Here is a 17,436-nt window from a genome sequence, read left to right on the forward strand (position 1 = left end):
TCATCACTACCACCACCACCACCATCACCACCTCAGCCTTTCTTCCCATCCCCCTTTTTTTTTCCTATTTTTACTACTTTCCTTCCCCTCCCTTCTCTAACATTTTTTTTTTCAATTTCCTTCATTTTTTTCTTTACTTCCATCACCACCAACCATCACCACCACCTCTATCACCACCATCACCAAACACCTTTTTACATCTTCCCTTTCTTTTTTTTTTCTTTCCTCTTCCTCATTTCGTCTCCTAAACAACTACAAACCTAACATCGATATCATTTCCCGTTTTTTTTTTCCTTTTCTTTCATTATTTTCTACTTTCTTTACCACCAATTACTTCCTCATATCCTCCCCTTCATTATCTTATTCCCCTTCCTTTATTCTCCCTTAAACATCTATTCACTAGACATCATCTATTTCTCTCTAACATCTTTTTCCACTTTTTCGCAGCTGTTGGCGGTGGCGGTGGTGGTGGTGCTGGCGGTGGCGAGTTCGGTGGAGGGACAATTTCCATTCCGGTCGCTCCCCTCGCCCCCTGAGATCATTTTCGGCGCCTTCAGACCGCTCTTCCAGCCCTTCCTCCGATCTCGGCCCAGACAACCCCGACCAGTTCGTCCCTTCCGCCCGTTCGGCCCAGGGGTAAGATTTTTTTTTGTTTTTTCTGTTTTTGTGTTTGTTTTATTGTAGTTATGAGGTTTTTTGTGTGTGTATGTTTGTGTGTATGTGTGTTTTTTTGTGTATGCTTTTCTGTTTAAATGTTATGTGTTTGTGTACGTTAATGTTTTTTTTTTCTTATTTATTTATTTATTTATTTATTTTTATTTTTGTGAGTGTGCTAGCGGCTGAATGTCTTATAATAACGTGTATTTTAGCATCATCACTCTCATTACTGATTTCCTTTATTTCAGATTTCTTTATAAGCTACCAGAAAAAAAAAAATCATCTATTGCTACGAGTGTCTTCCATTAATGTACATGTTCCGACAAAAACGTAATTCCAAAAAGCATCATTCACTGTTATTTTGCTTCTTCTTTTCATGAGTGGTTAGTTATATCTTTCTCTTCATTAAGTAGTTAAAATTAAGTCTATGCAGGTAAGAAGAGAGTGCAGATATTATAGAAAAAATGTAGATAAGAAGGAAATAAGATAAAAATAGATAAGATTAGAATGCAATTAGAATAAAATAAGATGAAAATAGATAAGATTAGAATGTAGGTTAGAATAAAATAAGACAAAAATAGATAAGATTAGAATGCAGATTAGAATAAAATAAGATGAAAATAGATAAGATTAGACTGTAGATTAGAATGAAATAAGATGAAATAGATAAGATAGAATGCAGATTAGAATAAAATAAGATGAAAATAGATAAGATTAGAATGCAGATTAGAATAAAATAAGATGAAAGTAGATAAGATTAGAATGCAGATTAGAATGAAATAAGATGAAAATAGATAAGATTAGAATGCAGATTAGAATAAAATAAGACAAAAATAGATAAGATTAGAATGCAGATTAGAATAAAATAAGATGAAAATAGACAAGATTAGAATGCAGATTAGAATAAAATAAGACAAAAATAGACAAGATTAGAATGCAGATTAGAATAAAATAAGATGAAAATAGACAAGATTAGAATGCAGATTAGAATAAAATAAGACAAAAATAGACAAGATTAGAATGCAGATTAGAATAAAATAAGATGAAAATAGACAAGATTAGAATGCAGATTAGAATAAAATAAGATGAAAATAGACAAGATTAGAATGCAGATTAGAATAAAATACGATAAAAATAGACAAGATTAGAATGCAGATTAGAATGAAATAAGATGAAAATAGATAAGATTAGAATGCAGATTAGAATAAAATAAGATGAAAATAGACAAGATTAGAATGCAGATTAGAATAAAATAAGATGAACATAGATAAGATTAGAATGCAGATTAGAATAAAATAAGATGAAAATAGATAAGCTAGAATGCAGATTAGAATAAAATAAGATGAAATAGATAAGATAGAATGCAGATTAGAATAAAATAAGATGAAATAGACAAGATAGAATGCAGATTAAAATAAAATAAGATGAAATAGATAAGATAGAATGCAGATTAAAATAAAATAAGATGAAATAGACAAGATAGGATGCAGATTAGAATAAAATAAGATGAAATAGATAAGATAGAATGCAGATTAAAATAAAATAAGATGAAATAGACAAGATAGGATGCAGATTAGAATAAAATAAGATGAAATAGATAAGATAGAATGCAGATTAGAATAAAATAAGATGAAAATAGACAAGATTAGAATGCAGATTAGAATAAAATAAGATGAAAATAGACAAGATTAGAATGCAGATTAGAATAAAATAAGATGAAAATAGACAAGATTAAAATGCAGATTAGAATAAAATAAGATGAAAATAGACAAGATTAAAATGCAGATTAGAATAAAATAAGATGAAAATAGACAAGATTAGAATGCAGATTAGAATAAAATAAGATGAAAATAGACAAGATTAAAATGCAGATTAGAATAAAATAAGATGAAAATAGACAAGATTAGAATGCAGATTAGAATGAAATAAGATGAAAATAGACAAGATTAAAATGCAGATTAGAATAAAATAAGATGAAAATAGATAAGATTAGAATGCAGATTAGAATAAAATAAGACAAAAATAGATAAGATTAGAATGCAGATTAGAATAAAATAAGACAAAAATAGATAAGATTAGAATGCAGATTAGAATAAAATAAGATGAAAATAGATAAGATTAGAATGCAGATTAGAATGAAATAAGATGAAAATAGATAAGATTAGAATGCAGATTAGAATGAAATAAGATGAAAATAGACAAGATTAGAATGCAGATTAGAATAAAATAAGATGAAAATAGACAAGATTAGAATGCAGATTAGAATGAAATAAGATGAAAATAGATAAGATTAGAATGCAGATTAGAATGAAATAAGATGAAAATAGACAAGATTAGAATGCAGATTAGAATGAAATAAGATGAAAATAGATAAGATTAGAATGCAGATTAGAATGAAATAAGATGAAAATAGATAAGATTAGAATGCAGATTAGAATGAAATAAGATGAAAATAGATAAGATTAGAATGCAGATTAGAATGAAATAAGATGAAAATAGACAAGATTAGAATGCAGATTAGAATAAAATAAGATGAAAATAGATAAGATTAGAATGCAGACTAGAATGAAATAAGACAAAGTAGACAAGACTTCGAATGCAGATTAGAATGAAATTGGTTGAAAATAAATAAGATTAGAATCCAGATTAAAATAAAATGAAACAAAAATAGATAAGATTAGAATATAGGTTAGAAAAAAATAAGATGAAAATAGATGATTAGAATGCAGATTAGAATAAAATAAGATGAAAATAGATAAGATTAGAATGAAGATGAGAATGCAGAAACAGGTTAAGCCAAGGTAATCAAAACTCCAGGTAAGACAGAAGTAAACAAACACACAAACACACACACAAACAGGAACCCACACACGAGCCAATATAAACACGGAAGCAAGGACAAATAAACACGAACTAGGCAAACGGAGATAAACACAGGAAAGTACACACACACACACACACACACACACACACACACACACACACACACACACACACACACAGAGGGAGCTACACACTTGCTAATACAAACACGGAAGAGAGGACAAACACATTAACGCAAAACGAAGAAAAAAAACACCAAATAAGGGGAAAGTAAACACACACACACACACACACACACACACACACACACACACACACACACACACACACACACACACACACACACACACACACACACACACACACACATTAACGAGGCAAAACGAAGGTAAACAGAGGTGAGAGAAAGGTAAGCTCAGGTATGCAAAGGTGAATCTAGACGTAAAACAAAGGTGTGTAGACAGGCAGATAGCTAGATAGATAGACAGACAGATAGACAAAAAGCAACAAGCACGCAGGTAAATACAAAGGTAAACAGACACAAATGAACAGATATACATAACCAATTAAACATATCAAAAAACGAAAGTGTACACAATAAGTGAAATACGTAAGGTAAAAAACAGGTAATTAGATAAACATGTAGGTAATAGGAAATAAAGAAAACAGGAAGGCAAACAGATGTAGATTTAAACAAAAGGTTATAAAACAGGGAGTAAAAAAAATCAAAAGTAAACAACCCAGGTAAACTAAAACAGCTAACACAGGCAACGTAATATGTAAAAAAAAATAATAATAATCAAGGTAGTAAGAAAAACGTGTATCAGGAGAAAGAAACAGATGAAATAAGTGAAAGTAAAATAAACCAAACGAGTGATTAAGAAGACAGGTAAAGGAAGTAATTAAACAGGTACCAGAAGTAAAGGTAAGAAGCAAGTAAGAGTGTAAGGAGGAAAAAAAGTAGACAAAACAGGTGAACAAGGAAGAAGAAAAAACAAAACAAAAACAGGTGTAACAAATGAACAAAAGTATGTGAGGTAAGATTTTGAAGCCGATATGAAAAAGCTGAAACAGGAAGAAAGAAACAACTAAAACACGTAAAAAGAAAACAAGTAAACAAGCAGGTGTCACAGGTAAATAAAGGTAAACAAAAATAAACAAAGGTAAGAAATAAAAGTGTAAGCTGATAAGAAAACGGTGAAAATTGATAAATAAACCGCTAGAACAGGTAAAAGGAGAACAAACAGGTAGTCAAACACAGGTGAATAACAGTAAACAAACATGAAAATAAGTTTGATAAGAAGAACAATGAAACAGGAAAAAAGAAACCGCTACAACAGGTAAAAGAAAACGAAAGTGATTAATTAAGGTGACAGGTAAACAGGTAACACAGGTGACACTCAGGTAACCGTCCACACTATTCCCACAGGTCTTCTGCTCCCCAAGAGGTCGCGGGTGTCGCTTCTTTAGGCTCGAGGTTGGGAAAATACCCTGTTTAGTATTCGTAGTTTGATTAGCGCTGTGATTAAAGGCCTATCTACCTTTCGCTGTATGTCATTCTCTTTAGCTTTTTAGATATTAACATGAGTATTCGTAGTTTATATACCTATCTTTCCTTCTACACACCTCTCCTTCGTTCTTGAGCCTTAGTTTATCTATCTACCTCTCTTTTTTTTCATCTTTAGCTTCATAGATATTAACATTAGTATTAGCAATCTATTTATCTATCTTTTTATCTATCAACAAATTACTTTTTTTGTCTTCAGCCTTAATTTTCTATCTGTCTACCTCTCTCTTTATTTTTTTATCTTTAGCTTCATAGATATTAACATGAGTATTAGCAATGTATTTATTTATCTTTTTATCTACCAACTAATTATCTTTTTGTCTACAGCTTTACAGATATTGATAAATGTATTAGTAGTTTGTCTTTCTATCTATCTATTTTTTTTTGTTTAGCTTCTTAGCAATTAGCAACAGTATTAGTAGTTTGATTAGTGGCGTTAATCACTACTCATTATCTAGTTACTAAAGTATCTGTCATCTCGGTATTAACCAATGCTACGTAATCTAACTTGTTTCCTAATCTTATTCCCTCTTTAGATTTTCAAAGTATAAAACAAGAGCGCCCCAATAGTTTCCCCCATAAATCTCTCCCATTTCTTTCCCTGTGTCCTGTAATCCCCTTTCTTCTATAATGTCCGTGGTTAATCCTTCTCCCTCCCCCACATCCCCTTCCCTTAACCCGGTAGCTGCGGGGATCATGTTTCTTAAAGGCCCCTCTAAGCGAGAAAAATGAGAAAAAAATCATAACTCACGCAAACCATTTCATAATATATATACCAAAGCATTTGTGATCAGTTTATGCATCATCTATTTTGGGGGGTTTATATCATGGCAAAAATCTGGCCCGCCTCTCGCTGGTACACGGTAAAGCCACAAATTTGGCCCGTCGCTGCTACCGGGTTAATGCTTCAGATTTTTTAGTTAGCTATACCTCTACCTGCCTATCTGTGTAGCTATAGAATTTTCTCTTTCTCTATATCCTTCTATCTTTTGAGGTAATAATAAAAATGACGGGAAAATATCTTGCTAATAATAAATAGTATCATACATTTCTTCGTTGTATTAGTGCTTCTCTTCTCAACCTCAATCCATTTTTATTAACTAGGCTATATTTTCTCTATCTATTTTTTTCATATTTTCCATCTATTTATATTATATTTCCAAGGCTATATTTTCTCTATTTTTTTATTTTCCATCTATTATATTTTATTTCCTTGGCTATATTTTCTCTATCTTTTTTATATATTTTCCATCTATCTATATTTCATAACCTAGGCTATATTTTCTCCATCTATTTTATTATATTTTCCATCTATCTATATTTTCTCCTAGGCTATATTTTCTCTATCTATTTTAATATATTTTCCATCTATCTATATTTTATTTCCTAGGCTATATTTTCTCTATTTTTTTATATTTTCCATCTATCTATATTTTATCACCTAGGCTATATTTTCTCTATCTATTTTAATATATTTTCCATCTATCTATATTTTATCACCAAGGCTATATTTTCTCTATCTATTTTATTATATTTTCCATCTATCTATATTTTATCACCTAGGCTATATTTTCTCTATCTATTTTATTATATTTTCCATCTATTATATCTATATTTTATTACCTAGGCTATATTTTCTCAATCTATTTTATTATATTTTCCATCTATCTATATTTTATCTCCTAGGCTATATTTTCTCTATTTTATTATATTTTCCATCTATCTATATTTTATCACCTAGGCTATATTTTCTCTATCTATTTTATTATATTTTCCATCTATTATATCTATATTTTATTACCAAGGCTATATTTTCTCAATCTATTTTATTATATTTTCCATCTATCTATATTTTATCTCCTAGGCTATATTTTCTCTATTTTATTATATTTTCCATCTATCTATATTTTATCACCTAGGCTATATTTTCTCTATCTATTTTATTATATTTTCCATCTATCTATATTTTATTACCTAGGCTATATTTTCTCTATCTATTTTATTATATTTTCCATCTATCTATATTTTATTACCTAGGCTATATTTTCTCTATCTATTTTATTATATTTTCCATCTATCTATATTTTATCACCAAGGCTATATTTTCTCTATCTATTTTATTATATTTTCCATCTATCTATATTTTATCACCAAGGCTATATTTTCTCAATCTATTTTATTATATTTTCCATCTATCTATATTTTATCACCTAGGCTATATTTTCTCAATCTATTTTATTATATTTTCCATCTATCTATATTTTATCACCAAGGCTATATTTTCTCAATCTATTTTATTATATTTTCCATCTACCTCTATTTTCAGTAGTTTCGTAGATTCACTAAAATTCGCTCTAGCCATTCTCGCTATCGGTGTAGTGCTGCTGTTCTCAGTGCTGTTGCTGTTGTTTTCATTGTTGTCGTTGTTACTGATCGCTAATTGATTAGTCTACACCAAATACCACTGCCACTAATACCACAATATATAATCGTAGCACCAGCAGTAGTAGTAGTAGTAGTAGTAGTAGTAGTAGTAGTAGTAGTAGTAGAAGTAGTAGTGGTAGTAGTAGTTTTTTTTTTTTCACAGCTAAGGAGACAGTTCAAGGGCGTAACCAAAAAAAAAAAAAAAAAAAAAAAAAGCCCGCTACTCACTACTGAATAGAGATCAAAGGAGTGTCCAAAAAGAGAGGTCAATTTCGGGAGGATAGGTGTCCTGATAGTAGTAGTAGTAGTAGTAGTAGTAGTAGTAGTAGTAGTAGTAGTAGTAGTAGTAGTAGTAATAGTAGTAGTAGTAGTAATAGTAGTAGTAGTAGTAGTAGTAGTAGTAGTAGTAGTAGTAGTAGTAGTAGTAGTAATAGTAGTAGTAGTAGTAGTAGTAGTAGTAGTAGACGAAGGAAGTAATTGTACTATTATTTCTACCACTGTATTTGAGTAGTTTGATGGCTAATACTAAAACACATCTAAAAGTATAAATAGTGTACGACAAAAAAACAAGAATGGAATAAGAAAAGGTAAGTTTCTAAAAATCAAACTAACTAAATATATTATACATAGTGAAAAATAATATTGTTCCTACTATGTGTGTATGTATGTATGTATGTATGTATGAATGTATGTATGTATGTATATCTGTCTATCTATATATCATTGTGAAGTTTAAATCATATATGAAAACGTGAAAAAAGTGTGAATTGAAATGTAAAAGAGAGAGAGAGAGAGAGAGAGAGAGAGAGAGAGAGAGAGTCAGCCCCTTTAGAAGTTATTTTCCTCGCTTAACATTACCCAAGCGAATCTCCCTCCTCCTCCTCCACCTCCTCCTCCTCTTCCTCCTCCTCCTCCTCCTGCAGCAATAGTTCACCATGCATTTCTCCATCACTCGTCCCCTCACACACACACACACACACACACACACACACACACACACCTCCCCCCCTCTACTTATCTATGTTGATGTATGGAATGTGGGAAGATTATTACCATCATTATCATAGCGACTCTCTCTTTATGCATCGTCACTCGCGTCTAGAAAGCAAACAATTAAGATTCCTATACAGATCACCTCCAGGTTACGTTGCTTCACGACCGAGCGAACCTAGTGACCAGTGTCTATATAGTAAACTTATATTGACATTGCTAGTGACAGACTCTCCCACACCGGTGCCGGGACTAAAGAGGCGCGTTGGCAAATTGGTACGCTAACCTTGATTTCTGTAACTCTTGACCCTGGGTTCGAGTCGGCCTTGAAAACGTGACTGTACAGAGTTGGATAGTTGATAAAGGGAGAAGTGTGGGGTTTACGAAGATAACAGTAACAGTAACATCAGTGAAAAGAAAAGAGTAACGACAGTAATAGAATGTGATGTATGTTGTATTTACCGGCATATAAGACGAGCTTCAACATTTCCATTCAAAAACATGATTATAAAAAATGAAAATCACGAACAAGGAAGAAAGGTGAGATATACAAGGAGACAATAAATGAGAGATAGTCAAAACTTTTCAAGCGTATTAGACAACCTACAATATTTACATTCAGAACATGATTATACAGAATTAAAACGACTAAGAGGGGAGAAAAGTGAGATTTACAAAGAGATAATAAATGATAGTTGAAAAATTTACCAGCGTATTAAACAACCCACAATACTTTCATTCAAAGACATGATTATACAGAATTTAAATGAAGAAAAAGGGAGAAAGTTCAGATATACAAGGAGACAATAAGTGAAAGATAGTTAGAAAATTTAAAGCGTATTAGACAACCCACAATACTTCCACTCAAAAACATGATTATACAGAATTAAAATGAAGAAAAAAAGGAGGAAAGTGCGATTTACAAAGAGTTAAAAAATGAGATAGTTAAAACAATTACCAGCATGTCAGACAACCCACAATATTTCCATGATTATACAGAATTAAAATGAAGAAAAAAGGAGAAAGGTGAGATATATAAAAAGTTAATAAATAAGATAGTTAAAAAAAATTACCCGCGTATTAGATAACACACAATATTTCCATTCAAAGAGATGATTATATACCGAATTCAAGAGAAGAAGCGAAGAGAAATGTGTGGGGCTTGCATAATATATTAAATGATAGAAGATTGTTGTCAGTGAAGCGTGAAACAATAAAAAAAAAAGTGAAGTATACCAGATTAATCGGCGTGTTAGACGATCCACAATATGCCCACTCAAAAATATAATTATACCGAATTAAAAGAGTTGGAAAACGGAGAAATGTTGGCTAAGACAGATGATAAGATAGATTTTCTTAAACAACAACAACAAAAAAAACAACAACAACAAACAAAAAGGAATTCAAACAAACACAAACACAAAAAGATCAAATTCCTCTCAACCTTCCCTCATCGGATCCAATTCTCTCTCTCTCTCTCTCTCTCTCTCTCTCTCTCTCTCTCTCTCTCTCTCTCTCTCTCTCTCTCTCTCTCTCTCTCTCTCTCTCTCTCTCTCTCTCTCTCTCTCTCTCTCTCTCTCTCTCTCTCTCTCTCTCTCTCTCTCTCTCTCTCTCTCTCTCCTCCCCTCTCCTCTCCCCTTTAATCTTTTTAGGGGCAGTAAGTAGCGGGCTTTTTTTCATAATTAATTTCTTTTTTAAGCCCTTGTGATGTTTCCTTTGCTGTAAAAAAAAAAAAAAAAGTGATTAGCAACAAAGTGTCGGAGGCAATCGCATCTAATCCCCTTGTTGTACCGGGAAGCATTAAGTTGTCTTTGTATATTCTAATCAATGGGATCAAAGAGTGTATGGCGGGGTTAGAAAGGGATTGAGTTCTCTGTTTCTTATTAATGTACAGAAGGGTTAAAGATGTGAGAAACAGTGATTTATATATACAATGAAACGATGAATGAATAAAACGATAGGATGTGAAGTTAGATGATTGTTGCTGTCTGTGTGTGTGTGTGTGTGTGTGTGTGTGTGTGTGTGTGTGTGTGTGTGTGTGTGTGTGTGTGTGTGTGTGTGTGTGTGTGTGTTCTCTACCTCCATCAACATTATCGCTTCACCACCTTCTGCCGAAACTAATTAACTCTCTCTCTCTCTCTCTCTCTCTCTCTCTCTCTCTCTCTCTCTCTCTCTCTCTCTCTCTCTCTCTCTCTCTCTCTCTCTCTCTCTCTCTCTCTCTCTCTCTCTCTCTCTCTCTCTCTCTCTCTCTCTCTCTCTCTCTCAAGACCCTTTCACCAAACGTTTTTTTTTCTTTTCCAATTCAACGTTTCAATTAATTTTCACTAGACCAAAAAAAAAAAAAAGAAAAGAAAAGCAATCTATTTTATGCTTTTCACGTGCCTTGAAGAGTGAAGTAAAAATAATAGTGATAATAATAATAACAATTAGATGAAGTTTTCTCTTATAAGGATTTCACAAGTTAGTTTTTAATAATAATAATAATAATAATAATAATAATAATAATAATAATAATAATAATAATAATAATAATAATAATAATAATAATAATAATAATAATAATAATAAAAATAATAATAATAATAATAATAATAATAATAATAGTGAAGGCTGAAAACTGTGCTTCGTTATTTATTTTCAAGTTATTCAATTTCATCTAGCTATTCTCTCTCTCTCTCTCTCTCTCTCTCTCTCTCTCTCTCTCTCTCTCTCTCTCTCTCTCTCTCTCTCTCTCTCTCTCTCTCTCTCTCTCTCTCTCTCTCTCTCTCTCTCTCTCTCTCTCTCTCTCTCTCTCTCTCTCTCTCACCCATCCACCCACCCTTTTCATTCCTCTCTCTCTCCCTCCTTCCCTCCCTCTCCCTCTCTCTCTCCCCCTCCTTCCTCACCCACCACCCACCGTCTCATCCACTTCTTCCACCCGCAGAACCAACGCCCACTACAATCACCACCACGCCCACCACCCCCTCCTCAGGTCTTCCAACCCTCCCCTCCCCGGCCGTTCCCTCCCCAGCAAGCGTTCCAGCCCCAGCAACAACCCGTGTTCCAGCAACATCAGCAACCTAACCCCGCGCCAAGGCCTGTGAGTATGGTTTGGTTGTGTGGTTGTTGTTGTTGTAGTTGTTGTAGTATTCATTATCTATCAATCTATCTATCTTCTATCTATCACTGGGGAGTTTAAATTACATATGAAAACGCGGAGAAACAGAAGTATGAGTTGAAAGAAGATAATAGTTGGGAGAGAGAGAGAGAGAGAGAGAGAGAGAGAGAGAGAGAGTAGTAGTAGTAGTAGTAGTAGTAGTAGTAGTAGTAGTAGCAGCAGAAGAAATAGCAGAGAAAATGCACTAAATATGAAAAGAAACAAAAGAGTAAATAAAGAAAAACATGAAGGAAAGAAAAAGCTAAAAGATGAAGAAAAAACAGTTTAACCTTTCTACAAACAAAACCAAACAAATAAACAAACAAACAAACAGAAAACAGTTGAGAAATTCCGATCAATTGTAATAAAAATCATCACAAACCCAAATACGATAAACAAAGAAAAAAAAAACATACAAAAACACCCATTCCCCAAACACCAACCAACCAACCAACCAACATACGAACAAACAAACAAACAATTATCGCATACCTGTCATTAGCGGAATTGATGAGCTACAAATATGCCTTAATGACACCGCTAATTAATATCGGGTGTAACGACCCCGCACAGGTATGGAAACAGGTGTCCCTTAATTAAGACAAACAGGTAGCTGAGGGCGTTACCTGTCTGGCCGTGTGGAGCGACTTGTTGTTGTTGTTGTTGTTGTTGCAGCTGTTGTTGTTGAAAGTTGGGAGAGATTGAGGGTGATTATGTCTGTCTGTATGTATGTATGTCTGTCTGTCTGTATGTATCTCTCTCTATATCTCTCTCTCTTATCAATCTTTATCTATCTCTTTTTTATTGTTTCTTTTTATATCTATCTATCTCTCAATCTATATCTATCTTTTTATATGATAGAGAAAGGTAGAGAAAATAAATGCGCTTGAAGGTTCATTTTTAGTTTCATCTCTACCATTTTCTCTTTTTTTTTTACTTGGTTATTCATTATCTGCTGTTGATTTTCAGGTCATTAATATCTCATCATCATTAAGTCGTGGCCTCATTAGTGGAGGAGTAAATAATTGGATAAACGCCTCACCTCTATTCCCAGTACCGTATTCTAATCTGGTTGGCTTCTTGCAGTCTACCTGTTATCTTATTTTCCTATCTTAACGTTATTTATCTCCCTCTCCACAGCAGCAAAAGTTCATCTAATCGCCACCGGTCTTGAGTAGATTTTTATAGTTTTTTTGTTTTGTTTTGTTTTACTGTCTTGTTTCTGAGCCTTCCTCGTTATTTATTTCCCTCTCCACACCAGCAAAAGTTCATCTAATCGCCATCAGTCTTGAGTAGATGTTTTATAGTTTTCTTTTTTGTTTTACTGTTTTTTTCTGGACTTTCCTCGTTATTTATCTCCCTCTTAACAGCAGCAAAAGTTCATCTAATCGCCACCGGTCTTGAGTAGATGTTTTATAGTTTTTTTTTTGTTTTACTGTTTTTTTCTGGACTTTCCTCGTTATTTATCTCCCTCTTAACAGCAGCAAAAGTTCATCTAATCGGTATCAGTCTTGAGTAGATGTTTTATAGTTTTCTTTTTTGTTTTACTGTTTTTTTCTGGACTTTCCTCGTTATTTATCTCCCTCTCCACACCAGCAAAAGTTCATCTAATCGGCATCAGTCTTGAGTAGATGTTTTATAGTTTTCTTTTTTGTTTTACTGTTTTTTTCTGGACTTTCCTCGTTATTTATCTCCCTCTTAACAGCAGCAAAAGTTCATCTAATCGCCATCAGTCTTGGGTAGATGTTTTAGGTTTTTTTTTTAGTGTTTTGTTTCTGCACCTTCCACATTGCTCATTCCACCTCTCAAACCCACTCCTAATGTTCTTAAGTATTCGCCATTTCTGTTCCTCTTCATAGCATTCTGAATTTGTACATGTTTTAGTCTTCTTTCTTTCGTTTTACTTATTTTTCAGCGCCTTCCTCGTTCCACCTTCCTTACTGTTTTGTTTCTGCACCTTCCTCCTTTCTCATTCCACCTCTACAACCCACTCCTAATGATCTTATGTATTCGTCATTTCTCTTTCTCCTAATGGCAGTCTGGATTAGTACAAGTTTTAGTCTTTTTTTCTGTCGTTTTACTTCTTTTTCAGCACCTTCCTCGTTCCACCTGCCACCTCCGAAATTCACCCCTTATGCTCCTTATGAATCCGTCTTTTCCCTCCCTCTCCGCAGCAGCAGCAGTTCGTCCAATCGCCACCTGACTTGAGTAACTTCGGCGCGCCACGACCCGACACAATCCTGAACAGCCCGTCATCGCCGCAAGGGCCTCCGCGACCTCGCCCGAACATTCAGCCTCGCCCGAACCAACCCCAACCCTTCGCGCCGTCCCAGCCCTTCCCGCAACCCATCCCTGACCTCAACGACAACAACATTATCGGCATGACACCACCACCGCCACCTCCACCACCAAGGAGACCATTACCACAGCCCCCATCACCACCTCGGGCAAGGCCACAACCAACGCAGCGCCCTCGACCGCCTCAGCCTCAGCCTCAACCGCCTTCTCCTCCTCCTCCGCCCCCTCGCAAGAAGCCAGTGACATCGCCGAAGGGTAACGCCATTGATGGGTTGTTAGTGAACCCCGTCCCGTCCGTCAACGCTGGTGTGCTCCCGTTGGCGAATGAGAAGCCGGACCAACCGCAGTTCTTCCCGCCGCTGGTAGGCATATCGTAAAGGAACCGATGGGAGTTTAGGTTTGAGGATGTTATGATGGAGAGAACGAGATCTTTGTTTTTTTTGTTGTATATTAGCGCAAAAACTCGAGTTAATGATTTTAGATGTTAAGTAGATGAAAAGAATAAGACCGGTTTTGTTGTATACGTATTAGTGCAAAACCTCAACGGGAAAGTTTTATGTTAAGAAGTTATGACTGAGAATGGAAGGATCTCTGTTTTGTTGGATAATTATCAGACTATAAACAACGAGACATTACTTTATTTAGATAGCAAGATGAAGATAATGAAAAGATCGATTTGTTGTATACACGAATTAGGGCAAAATTGAACTCAACGGGATAGTTATATTTTTAGATGATAAAATAAAGAAAACGTAAAAAACTGCGTATCTGCGTAAAGAATCGCTTTTTTATTTGTTTTATACGCGAATTAGCGCAAAAACTCGACGGGATAGTTATATTTTTAGATGATAAAATGAAGAAAACGTAAAAAACTGCGTATCTGCGTAAAGAACCGCTTTTTTATTTGTTTTATACACGAATTAGCGCAAAAACTCAACGGGATAGTTATATTTTTTGATGATAAAATGAAGAAAACGTAAAAAAATATGCGTTATCTGCGTTAAGAACCGCTTTTTTATTATTATTTTTTTACGTTGAGAGCCAGAGGGAACGTTCTCCTAAAATAAAGAGAACGAGGTTTGTTTATCTTGGTTTAGAATTCGGTGGCTTGTCTTATGTATTCGCTGTTCATGTGTGTGGTCTGTGTGACGATTTCTTGCTTTCTTTTTTCTTTAACATTTTTTTTTCGTTGACGCAAATTTCGATCCGCGTTTTTTTTCCCTCTATTTTTCTCATTCTTTTCAGTACTTGTTTATTTTGGTTTAGAATTCGGTGGTTTGTCGTACTGTATTCGATGTTCTTGTGTCTGGTCTGTGTGACGATTTCTTCTTTTCTTTAACTTTTTTTTTCCGTGTCTTTTCTTTCTCTCTTTTTCTCAATCTTTTCAGTACTTGTTTATCTTGGTTTTGAATTCGGTGGCTTCTTGTTTTCTTTTTTCTTTAACTTTTTTTTTATCGTTTACGCAAATTTCGATCCTTGTCTTCTTTTTCCCCTATTTTTCTCATTCTTTTCAGTACTTGTTTGTAGAATCACCTCCGTCACTTTCCCTTTCTTTCGTTATATTTCAAGGTCAGTGTTATTTTGTGTTGTTTTCGTTGTCTTCGCTTCAGTCTTTGTTTATGGAATGCACATGATGGCTACGTGTCTCAGTCGCATACCTGTGCACCTCCCTACCTGCTTGCTTATTGAAGTATTACCAGTGTATGGATGGCCGTGTACTTCAGGAGTAACGGGAGTATACAATTATATTTAGATTCGTTATATGTTCATGGTGCCTTATATAATACCTTCCCATACCTCTACATATATTTATCCTTCAGTATTAATCACCTATATCCCTGCTTGAGTGTATTTTCGGTATATATTTAATGGGAAAAGTGCGTATACGATATTATAGTACACAAACACACACTCGGTAACTTGGTAAATATTATACGATACCCCGTTCACATTAATTTGACATATAAGCCCCGCCCACGCTAGCCTATCAACCACTAATCAGATTTCACCCTCCCAAGCATCCACCAATCACAAGGAGCCGCGGTTGGTGATTGGGCGTGGCTTGCTTGTAGACTAGCCAATATGCGTTGAATACGAAAGTGGGAGGGGCTTATTTGCCAGGATAGTTTGAACGGTCTGTATTCCTACTTTCAATGCATTTATTCATATGTTTATCTATATGCGTTGTTTCTAAAGAGAATTTTCTAACTGTTTTTCTACGGTGCTTAGAAATATACTTAGAAATATATATATAAATAACAGGATTCTTTGGGAAAATATATTATAGGGTTTGGTTTACTGTTGCCTGCTCTCGTGTATATATATTTAGACTTTCCTTTTCCTTCACCTCATATTCTTCCCCTTTTGTTTCTTTCTCTACTTTCTTTTCATTTTACTATTCTTATTCGTATATATGTTCAAATCTTCCTCCTCTTTTCCCCTTTTCTGTTTCTTCCTCCTCTTTCTTTCCATTTTAATATTCCTATTCGTATATGTGTTCAAATCTTCCTCCTCTTTTCCTCTCTTCTGTTTCTTCCTCCTCTTTCTTTTCATTTTAATAATCCTGTTCGTATGTCTTCAAATCTTCCTCCTTTTTCTACTTTTTCTCCTCCTTTTTTGTCTTCCTTTTCGTATTATTACGATGCATTTAAATCTTTCTCCTTTACTGCTTTTTCCTCATTTCTTCCTTTCTACTTCTCTTCCTGTTCAACTCTTCCTACTTTCCTTCTCCTTCACTGCCCTTCCCTATACTCATTTCTTCCTTTCTACTTCTCTTCCAGTTCTACTTTTCCCCGTCTTTCTCTTCATACTCTCCTTCTTCACTGCCCTTCACTATACTCATTTTCTCCTTTCTACTTCTCTTCTTGTTCTCCTCCTCCCCGTCCTTCTCTTCCTACTTTCTTCTTCACTTCCCTTCACTATGCTCATTTCTTCCTTTCTATACTTCTCTTCCTGTTCTCCTCCTCCTTTTCTATTCCTCCCTCTCTCTCGGTGCCACTCATTTCTTCCTTCCTACTTCTATTTGGGTTCTCCTCCTCCTCCTCCTCTTCATTCTCTTTCAACTATCATCCCTATCTCCCTCTCTTCCCCTTCGCTTCTGCTACTGCGGTGCCATAATATTATCACATCAATCCTCGCCAGCCTCCCTTCGCGAACTTCAAAACAAATATTCATCTGTAAATATCACCTCAATCCCATTTAGTGAGACCACATCGCATGGAAATATTGAACCTTCCTCATTTACTCTTTGCCTCAATTGGTGTTTCTCTCTTCCTTACGGCGTTTAAAAGGGTTAATATTAAGTTAGATTGGTTAGCCTTTCCTCATCTGTCTCTAGGCTGTATGGCCCGTGAGTTTTGACAAGTCTGTGAGCTTCGTTTTCTCAATCCTCTGAGATGTAACATATAGCTTGGAGCCTTGCCTGCGAGCCTACTGTTGCTGCTGCTGCTGCCCTCCCCTTCCCTTCCCCCCCCTCCCCCTACAGGCTGACGGGATATCTTTGTAAAATGTATACGAAAAATAATAAAAATAATAATATACA

General features: G+C 34.5%; 1 protein-coding gene across 2 annotated transcripts in view; it reads left to right on the forward strand.

Moving 5' to 3' along the window:
- Window positions 1-17,436, forward strand: part of LOC127002103 (proline-rich protein 2-like) — a 61,727-nt gene extending 44,291 nt beyond the window's left edge. The window contains exons 2-5 of one of the 2 annotated variants that reach the window (XM_050867667.1): window positions 448-636; window positions 4,910-4,957; window positions 11,385-11,540; window positions 13,772-17,436. In XM_050867667.1, coding sequence (XP_050723624.1) covers window positions 448-636; window positions 4,910-4,957; window positions 11,385-11,540; window positions 13,772-14,272 — 894 coding nt within the window. In that variant the 3' untranslated portion in view covers window positions 14,273-17,436. The remainder of the gene's footprint in view (window positions 1-447; window positions 637-4,909; window positions 4,958-11,384; window positions 11,541-13,771) is intronic. The other variant, XM_050867668.1, reaches the window with a different exon arrangement.

This window comes from Eriocheir sinensis, chromosome 22, assembly GCF_024679095.1.
Source record: "Eriocheir sinensis breed Jianghai 21 chromosome 22, ASM2467909v1, whole genome shotgun sequence".
NCBI lineage: Eukaryota > Metazoa > Arthropoda > Malacostraca > Decapoda > Varunidae > Eriocheir > Eriocheir sinensis.